The following is an 11,048-nucleotide window of genomic DNA, read 5'->3' as shown; positions in this document are numbered from 1 at the left end:
AGTGAGAACAGACCTTCTTTTTATTCATATATTGAGATAAACTGCAGAGACTGAAAGACAAAAATTCATCACAAATCATTCAGCAGAACATTCATTAAAAATCAAATGCAGTTTCTTTAACAGAGTTCTCACACAGAAAATTTTATTTTATAAGTCTGATATCACATTAAGTATTTTACAAATCAGACATTTTTAAATCTAATTATATAATCTTAAATGCACTATAGACAAAGTAAGATCTCCTTTACCAGTTTCACTTCATTTAACTTACACAAGGCTTCCATTAAAATTTCATCACACCTTGAAAATTACCGTAGCTTTTTAAAAAACACATGATTTAAACCTTAAATGGAAGAAAGTCTTATGTAGCCATTGAAAAAATGAAAACAAAACAAAAATAGGTAAGAAGCATTTCTTAATATAAATAAATTACAAAATATAACTTATGTGTGAGTTTCTTTCTTATCATTGGTATAGTCAGCCAACTCAAAAACAGTTCATTTTGAAATTGATGCTTAAAATACTCCAATGTCACCGGAAAACCTCTATTATTTTAGTGGTACTCTTAAATGGCAAAGTAGAATCAGACTGGAATGTCCCAACTCCTGTGCCAAAGTGAGTAAGACTTGCTCAAATTCATGCCGGGTGTCATCGCTGTGCAGTTACGAGACAGCTTGACAGCTTGGCAACCAATAATCCCAATTGTTCATAATAACTTACTAAACTAGACAATTTGAGAAACACTTCTTACCCCTACATAGTTCCATTGCTAGAGACAGAAACATACAAATATATTTTGAAGTATGGGACTTCTAATAGGAATCTCAGTTGTAAAATTTGAAAAGGATCAATGCAAAGAATTCACACCAATGAAATTCTGTGGAATGATTTTCAAAGTTAGAAATAAGAATATCCACTACTAATGGAAGCCCTGCTTTGTGCAAACACAGTGTGGTATATATTAAACAATCACACATTTGAGGTATTAGCTGGAAAAATATATATATATACACCTATACATAGACACATCCACAGAATATTCACAAGTCCATTGGCCCCAAAACCAGCAGATAATAAAATTAAATGAGAATGAATCACATACCAACAGGAAAAAGTTACACACAGAGAACTTACAAAAAACATGGTTATATAATCCTTAATATAAGGAGTATGTTTTGAAGTACTGTTTTGAGGGAAAATGTTTCCATTTATATGAAAATGTCTCTAATAGTAATGGAAACCAAAAAGGAAGCCTGAATTCTAGGACTGTGTTGCCCGTCTGATTATTAAAGGGACATGCAAGAATTCCTTGAAGATCCTTTCTACTCACTTCTTTGTAATTACAAATTAGAACTTAAAAAGTTTTGTAGGTTACTGTTATACTACTCTTTCCTTTTTCATTGGTTTATAGAGAATTTTACAGATTTTAACTAGGCAATAGTCCAATGTAGCCAATAGACAGTTTTTTAGCTATTTAGTAAGGATTAAAATTCCAATTAATTGTTCATTTTCAGAAGTTTTCCTGTTCAGATAAGAAAAAGGATTATGAATGCCCTTTCAGTTTGCTTCACTCAGGATGAAGACAGATGGTAACATGAACCTAAGCTTCATGTGGGGAAGCTGAATAAATGCACAGATTCTCCTTTTGAATCATATGGTCCTTTGACGTAACACTTACTTAACTGGAAAGATGGCTCATTTGGTTCTCAGGTCAACATTAAAAAATATTTCACTGCTTTAACATGTGGGAGATTTTTTTTAAAGGAAATATATGGGAATGCATTATTAATAATATGTCACAGTTATTAAATATAACAGCTGCATTTAAAACTATTACAGATCAACAAAGAAAAATTGGAGAGGGTAATCATTTCTCTCACTATACACTATTTTAAATACTAGTGAAGTTAAGATTTAACAAGAAGAAAACTTGAGCATAAAAGTACAATCACAGTAAAGGGCTGGACCTCCACATTCCTGTTCCTGTGAACACCTGAGCTGACACGAAAGTAGAGTGGCTTAATGCACTGGCAATATACATGCCTTAAGGATTTTATTCATCTATCAAATCTCTGTAAATTATAAAGAAAAATGCAATGATTATGAAACAAATATTTAAGCATTCAAATGAAATTTGTTCCCAAAATATATTGTTTTTATTAGATGGATTAAAACTTGAATTATTCTCATTGAGAATGAAATTCTCAGATTTGATCAAAACAAATTTTGAAGCTTATAAGCGACTAGCACCAGTCTACTTCGGAACTAAGGAACCAAAAAAGGAGGAGAAAATGTACTATTTACTTTCCACCAAATCCTCACAAGGACAACATTCATATGTATGTGTAAAAGAGATAAAAGTGTAAAGCATTAATAAATATAGTTGCTGCCAAACTTCTAAAATACCAGTTTGAAAGGCTAGTAAAGCAGCATTAAAAGACTGAGAGCTTTCAGGCAATGGTTAAAATGAACAGTACAACTTATCAAATGAAATTGCAAAGCTTGTGTAGTAAAAATAAGATGGCAAAATGTTGGGGTTTTTATTGTAAGAACAGCACACATGAAAACCTTACATCTCAAGACAGGTCAAATCTTACTTTTTAGAATTAACACAAAATTCTCAGACTACTTGGTTGGGCCTTTACACCAAAATATAGATGACATTGAAGACTTAATCTTTCATTGCATACTTTGTATGTGGTTTAAATTATCAGGCACTCGATCAGTTATTTCTCACAATTGTTTGAAAATTTTATTTTATCAAACACATTTTCCCAAACATTTTACGAAATGTGATGGAATGCAGCAACGGAAATATAATACTGTCCAAAAGCCATATATGACTTCATAATCTATAACTTCACTTAACTTGATAACTTCATCTATCCTTATAAAGCCAAGATTAAGGGAAAAAGAATCACTCAACAGGAGTTCAATTCACATTAGCATCAATCACAGTAGTGTAAATTTCCCATTATAACTGGAAAAATAAATGGATGAAATTTTTTCATTTAAAGTTTTTAAGTTTTCGGATGTATATGAATTTTCGAAGTGAGAATGCTATGAACTTATTTTCTAAAAATTCATTCTGCAGGCTCAAGAACATATTTAAATTTGTATTTTCTTTTAAGCACTGCTCTTTTTTTTTTTAATTTAAAAGTTTCATTTCTAAAAGAAAACTGGTGAAGCTGTCCAGTTTTCCTAGGGCAGTATATTGTTTAGTGTAACTCACTAATTCATTCAGATATTTTTACTGATTTCACCTGGAAAAGGGGATACAAGAGAACATTTTAAAGAGAATGGACATTATAGCAGTTTTATTCAACAAATGCTATAAAATCAACTACAGTCAGAAAAAAAAATTTTTAAACAAAAGAATACTACCACTAGAACTAGCATGCTTTCACACATACAAAAAATTACCAAAGATGCATTTGTGTTCCATTAACTGAGTATGAAGCAAAATCATTAAAATATTAGAACTGATAAACATAGAAGACTAGAAATCAAATAGTTTCATACTCAATATACAGGCACCAAAAACTTCAATTTCCAGCTTATTTTTCTAATTTATATTATGGATTGAGTTACAGAGAGCTTACTCCTATAAGATTAATTGAATTCTCAATGGCAAATAGTTTTTAGCTCAGAATTTTGTAAGGATAACTTGCTATAAATCACTATTCTACCTGCTGCTATATTTCTGCTCACTGTTGCACGTGGCCAAATAGATCATGCTCTGATCAAGTAAGTGTGCTGTAATCTACTTATATGTTTAAGAGTTGGCAATCAGATTAAAAGGCACAAAGTTTCAATTTTGTAGTATTTTTCTCTTATTACTCATTTATAGAAGAACCCATTTACTTTGGATCCTGCTCAAATGATCACGAAGAAGAAACTAAAATTTCCAAGGGGGGCAAAACAGGTGGGTCCTCTTCTTCATAAATCTTAGCAGCCTTTAAAGACAGACATAGAAACATGTAGTGGGGCCTCTGAATTACTGGAATTGCAAATTACATAACTTCAATTTACTGTTGAAGACCATTTCTGTTTAATATCTACATAGCCATTTCCTCATATTTTCTTTAATATCTATCAGTATAGCATTTCATTTCTATGCATGGCTTAGCAATTCATAAAACTAAATAGCAAACTGATACTCTACACCAGTTCATGTATCTCAATATATATTCTGGAATATAATGGCAATATTAAAAATATCAATTCCCTCTAAGCTGATAATGCTACAAGATTTACACAGTTAAATAGCTTTTTGTTGTTTCTTTTCTTTTTGAAAAAGTTTCATTGCTTAAACTCCACAAACATTCGACATCTGACAAGAAAAACGTAATTTTGTCACAGACCATGTATTCTATCAGTTTAAACTAAAGTGTCTCATGGAGTTAAATGTTAAAAGAATTTAAATAAAAATGCAGTAACCCATATGTACACAAAATGATCATTCCATAAATATTTACATGACCAAAGGAAACATGAAGAATCACTAAAACTGGAAACGGCTACAGGTGTGATAATCCTTTCTCAAGACATTTTTAGTTAGGAACAATATAAGCTTTTAAAGTGAAAATAATTGCCAGAAGCGTAACTAAAACATTAATTTTAGTTTTCAGTTCCCTACTATTTAAAGGAGCCAGTAGGTCATAAACAGTCCAAGATTTCAGGGACCAACTATTCAGTTTAGTTTTTAACATCCAATCTTTTTCTTTAGCTTTCATGATAAAACTAAACTTACTTACAGAAAAAATAAAGAGTACGCTAAAAGGTATAAATACAATTCCAGTTCATCCTCCTTTATAAATACTGGTCAGCCGCTCCAATTCTTTACAGTTGTCCATGCTCAAGGCATCTGCCTTCCTTCGAAGCCGATCATCACGGTATACTTTTGCTGCATACTGCATATCTGTTTCTGTTAACAAACAAAAATATTTTGCTAAGTACATAATAATTTAGGTCACCTAGCTATTTAAGCTGAAATGCTGTTTAATAGAAACCCTTCAATATTTCAGTATTTCTATTAACTGACTTTAAAAAAAAAAAAAAAAAGAAAGAAAGAAATCCAAGTATTGCTCTAAAAGACTTTGGAAGCCTAGCATGTAAAACAAACAGAGAGCTATTCTGGGAAAGAAATGAAAATAAAGCCCTGTCAACCCAACACTTTCTCTCACTCCTGTCCTCAATGGTTTAAAACCTAGTGCTCTAAAGAAGCATCCTCTTGACCTTTCATACTTAAGATAAATTATATGCTATTCAATCCTGCTAGTGGTTGTTTTGCTGTGACCTCTTGTTAAGGTTTCAATTAATTATGCCAGAACTTGAGTAGAAAAATTTGGAATATTGTCCTGAGTTTGCTTGAATTAAAAAAGAAAATTTTACTGAAGGAACACAAAAGGGAAAAAAGCTCGCTATAGAATCACCGTAGTGTTATTTGGCAAATGAGTACTTCTGAGACTTCCTTCAGTATGTGGGTAGCATTACTAAAGAAAAATAAATGGACTATATATCTTTAGGGAACGGTTCCTTGCTCTCTTCTGTTACTCTCAGTCATCTCACTGTTTATTAACACTTCCAAAGGGTGGGGCACTTAGAAAAGATGTAACAAGACCCAGTAAAAAAGTCGGTTACTTTCTGGAAATCAATGGCCAAAGTAAAGGACATCAGTCAGGACCACATTCAAAATATACTCTCAGCAAAAGTATATCCTCTTTTTAAGGATCTTCAGAAATGACCTTTTATTCAGTCATTCCAGCTAGGATTTAACAACTCAATCAAAATTTCAAAAGTGCTCCATTCCCCGCCCCCCCTTGCTTTACCTTTGGGAAAAATTAATTAAATTAAAAAAAATTTTCCATTAACGTATGATGTATTATTTGCCCCAGGGGTACAAATAATACATCAGGCTTACACATTTCACAGCACTCACCATAGCACATACCCTCCCCAATACCCAATGACCCTATCTCTACCCCTCCCACCCCCCAGGAACCCTCAGTTTGTTTTGTGAGATTAAGAGTCTCTTATGGTTTGTCTCTCACCTGATCCCATCTTGTTTCATTTTTTCCTTCCTTACCCCGCTTTTCAAACTCCTCATATCAGAGAGAGCATATGACAATTGACTGATTGACTTATTTCACTCAGCATAATACCCTCTAGTTCCATCCCTGTCATTGCAAATGGCAAGATTTCATTTCTTTTGATGGCTACATAGTATTCCATTGTATATATATATACCACATCTTCTTTATCCATTCATCTGTTGATGGACATCTAGGTTCTTTCCATAGTTTGGCGACTGTGGACATTGCTGCTATAAACATTCAGGTGCATGTGCCCCTTCGGAACACTACATTTGTATCTTTGGGGTAAATAACCAGTAGTGCAATCGCTGGGTCATAGGGTAGCTCTAATTTCAACTTTTTGAGGAAACTCCATACTGTCTTCCAGAGTGGCTGCACCAGCTTGCATTCCCACCAACAGTGTAGGAGGGGTCCCCTTTCTCCGCATCTTTGCCAACATCTATCATTGCATGACTTGGTAATTTTAGCCATTCTGACTGGTGTGAGGTGGCATCTCATTGTGGCTTTGATTTGTATTTCCTTGATGACAAGTGATGTTGATCTTTTTTTTTTCCCATGTGTCTGTTGGCCATCTGGATCTTCTTTGAAGAAATGTCTGTTTATGACTTCTGCCCATTTCTTGATTGGATTATTTGTTCTTTGGGTGTTGAGTTTGCTAAGTTCTTTATAGATTTTGGATACTAGCCCTTTATCTGATATGTCATTTGCAAATATCTTCTCCCATTCTGTCAGTTGTCTTTTGGTTTTGTTAACTGTTTGCTTTGCTGTGCAAAAGCTTTTGATCTTGATGAAGTCCCAATAGTTCACTTTTGCCCTTGTTTCCCTTGCCTTTGGCGATGTTTCTAGGAAGAAGTCGAAGAGGTTGCTGCCTGTGTTCTCCTCAAAGATTTTGATGGATTCCTGTCTCACAATGAGGTCTTTCATCCATTTTGAGTCTGTCTTTGTGTGTGGTGTAAGGAAATGGTCCAGTTTCATTCTTCTGCATGTGGCTGTCCACTTTTCCCAACATAATTTGTTGAAGAGATTGTCTTTTTTCCATTGAACATTCTTTTCTGCTTTGTCGAAGATTAGCTGACCATAGAGTTGAGGGTCTATTTCTGGGCTCTCTATTCTGTTCCATTGATCTATGTGTCTGTTTTTGTGCCACTACCATACTGTCTTGATGATTACAGCTTTGTAATAAGAGCTTCAAGTCTAGAATTGTGATGCCACCAACTTTGGCTTTCTTTTTCAACATTCCCCTGGCTATTCGGGGTCTTTTCTGGTTCCATATAAATTTTAGGATTATTTGTTCCATTTCTTGGTAAAAAACTGGCTCTATCCCATTTATTTGAGGTACTTGTAAAATCCTTTTGCAGATGCGTCTTCCCAGATGAGGTAGATAAACCCAAATTCACAGAGCTAATCAATGACAATTTAGATTCTAAGGCAAACTTCCAACTCCTGACACAATATTCTTTCCATTACTTCAAATTACTGCTTGTATTTTATAAAATACCTATTGTATCAATCTAGACATTAGAGAGTGTTAGAAATGACTGCAAAACGGAAAAAACACTGGTTAAAAAAAAACTCTATTGTCCAACAACATTTTGATGACATTAATTTATAAAACAAGATGAGTTCATTCTAATAAACAAGTAAAACATTCAATCAATGGATTAATTAGTGTTATATTGAGTTCCTCTAACTTCCATCTTCATTTAAAACCCCTAACCTCTAGAGGCGCCTGGGTAGCTCAGTTGGTTAAGCATCTGCTTTCGGCTCAGGTCATGATGCCAGGGTCCTGAGATTGGGCTCCCTACTCAGCATCTGGCTCCCTGCTTCTCCCTCTCCTTCCCGCTTGCGCTCTCTGTCGCTATCTCTGTCTCTCTCTCTCTCAAATAAATAAAAATCTTAAAAAAAAAAAAAAACCCTAACTTCTATATGTTCTGAACTTTTAAAATTTTATTTTGAAAATTTCAAGGGGTGCAGGGTGGCTCAGTTGGTTATGTGTCTCACTTCGGTTCAGGTCATGATCTCAGGGTCCTAGGATCTAGTCCCAAATTGGGCTCCCTGCTCAGCAAGGAGACTGTTTGTCCCTCTTCCCCTCCCCCTGGCCTGTGCTCCATCTCTCTTTCTCTCAAATAAATAAATAAAATCTTACAAAATTTTTTTCAAACCTACACAAAAATTAGGAGTAATACAATGAACACTCTAAAACTCTCTACCCCTTGATTGACCAATTCTTCACATTTTGTCAAATTTGCTTTAGCTCTCTCTATAATAAAAGCTGTTATTATTGTGGTGGTTATTATTATTTTGCAAAACCTTTTGAGAATAAGGTGCGGACATCATACCTTTCATTCCTAATTACTTCAGCATGTTTCTCATAAGAACAAGGACATTGTCTTACATAACCACAATACAATTTTCAAATTCAGAAATTTAACAATACTATAATTCTATTATCTAATATATAGTTCATATTCATATTTCGCCAGTGGCCCCAGTGATGTGCTTTATAGACATTTCCTCCCCTCCCCATCCATGATCCAATGCAGGATCATAAGTTGTATTTAGTAGTCTTTTCTTTTTAGTCTTTAAGAGTTATGTCTTGTTCCACTGACATTGTTGAATATAAGCAAGTTATTTTATAAATAATGACTTAATAAAATCAGATTTAGTTAAAACTTCTGATAGTAACTTTAAAAAACACACACATAATTGTGTACAATATAGCTGTCGATAGCTTGGTATAGTAAACAGAACACAGATTGAAAGTCTGTGAAATATTAACACCAATCTTGCCAAATGATTAGAAGATTAAAGTATGCCAGGCAAAAACACTTAGCTTATGGTATGGATAGAAAAAAAACCAATCAGAGTAAGTAAGAATATTGAACACTTACTGATGCAGGATATTATGCCAAGTGGTAACGTGTATTATCTGTTACAATCCACATTTTAATGATGACATAAGTGAGAGATAGAGAGGTTAACTAACTTGTCTTAGGTAACATGTGGTTGAGCCAGGATCTTATGTTGCAAGGCAGCCTCAGAGCCTGCACTTTGGCCATAACATTATAATAACTTCCATAAATATGAATATCTTTTCCCTCCTTCTTTCTATTTATATAGTCAATGTCCCAATTATTTAAGGTAATAGGATTTAAGTATGCATAATACAAAAATCGCCGCTATTTGGCTGAAGATTAGAATTTGTATTCAAAAGGTAATTTTTTAAAATTTTTTATAAACATATATTTTTATCCCCAGGGGTACAGGTCTGTGAATCGCCAGGTTTACACACTTCACAGCACTCACCATAGCACATACCCTCCCCAATGTCCATAACCCCACCCCCCCAACCCCCCTCCCCCCATCAACCCTCAGTTTGTTTTGTGAGATTAAGAGTCACTTATGGTTTGTCTCCCTCCCAATCCCATCTTGTTTCATTTACTCTTCTCCTACCCCCTTAACCCCCCATGTTGCATCTCCTCTCCCTCATATCAGGGAGATCATATGATAGTTGTCTTTCTCCGATTGACTTATTTTGCTAAGCATGATACTTCAAAAGGTAATATTTTTAATGTGTTAGTCATTCTTTTGACACAAAATAAGCAGGTCTTTCATGTATTCGTTCTTATGAATTCATTAATCCTTCACCTAATTATTCATATATCCATCAAAAGTTTACCATCTGCCTATGATGTGCCAAGGATTGTGTAAGGCACTAGACATCAAAAAGTGAAATGAAATGAAATGAAATGAAGTAAGAAAGATTTGGCATTCACTGCCTTTAAGACCTTCTGCTAACGCAGTTTCTCAGCCTCAGCAGTGTCAGCTTTTTGGGCCAGACAAATCTTTGTTGTGGGGCTATCCTGTGGATTGTGGGATGTTTAGGATGTTTAGCAGCACCCTGGCCTCAAGCCTTTAGGTGCCATCAATAATCTCTTCCACCCCCATCCTGTGCTGACACACACAAAGTTTCCAGATATTATCAGACGTAATGAGAAGCAGAGGCAAACCACTCCCATTGGAAAGCCACTAGTCTAATGTAACATTCTCCACACTGAGAACACCCTGATTTCAGACTCAGAGCCCGAGGCACCAAGGAAGTTGTATCTCTTCTAACTGCCACTAGATAGAACATAGATGAAGAAACTAAGGCCAGAGATAAGAACTTTCTTGGAAGTATACAAAGATTATGTTTTATCGAATTCTCGCTAGTGGATGAGAAATGATAACCATTACCATTTCTGGGCATTTTACTACATGTGAAACACTTTATTGTCTGATTTAATTTTCACAACAAATCCATAAAGTTGGGTATTACTGAGAAGACTGTGGGGCATAGTGCCTGGATTCTGGAGACTAATGGACTGTTTGAATCATAGACTACCTCTATGGCCCTGGGCAAGTTACTAAATTCTCTTTGCCTCAGTTTCCTTGTATCTAAAATGGGTATAACTTTACCATGTTATTGTGGAGATTAAATGAGTTAAATATATATAAAGTGCTTAGGACAGTCACTGAAACAATGGGTATTATATAAATGATAGTTATTTCCTCCTCCCACTCATCATCATCATCCATTTTACACCTGAGGGAATAAAGAAACAAGTTAGAATATTTGGCCCTAATCACTCAGCTAAAAATTTCAGAGCTAGGATTCAACTTTAGTTTGTTTAATTCTGAAGTTTACAGTATACTGTCTACATTATTATTTATAACTCAGAAAAACAATAACCATAACAACACTAGCTTCATATGCAGCATCTCCGTAGATTCTAATGGTCAAGCTTTTATAGGTGGAACTGCTTCTTAAGTTATGGAAGTTGAGGCTGGAAAAGGCTAAACAAATTCACTAGGTGTTCCCAGTTATGTACAGAATAAATAAAGGAAAATGGAATGTCAACAGAACTCATTATACATTAAGTGTTAAAAGTTTAAGTTAAATTAATGAAGAGT

General features: G+C 34.4%; 1 protein-coding gene across 6 annotated transcripts in view; it reads right to left on the bottom strand.

Moving 5' to 3' along the window:
• Positions 1 to 11,048, bottom strand: part of DNAJB14 (DnaJ heat shock protein family (Hsp40) member B14) — a 52,773-nt gene continuing 41,725 nt past the window's right edge. For all 6 annotated transcript variants that reach the window (XM_032860952.1, XM_032860944.1, XM_032860963.1 and 3 more), the window contains one exon: positions 1 to 4,927. In XM_032860952.1, the coding sequence (XP_032716843.1) occupies positions 4,891 to 4,927 (37 nt within the window). In that variant the 3' untranslated portion in view covers positions 1 to 4,890. The remainder of the gene's footprint in view (positions 4,928 to 11,048) is intronic.

Source organism: Lontra canadensis, unplaced genomic scaffold (assembly GCF_010015895.1).
Source record: "Lontra canadensis isolate GAN:19392208 unplaced genomic scaffold, GSC_riverotter_1.0 scaffold1, whole genome shotgun sequence".
Lineage (NCBI taxonomy): Eukaryota > Metazoa > Chordata > Mammalia > Carnivora > Mustelidae > Lontra > Lontra canadensis.
This window is presented reverse-complemented; position numbering and strand designations above follow the sequence as displayed.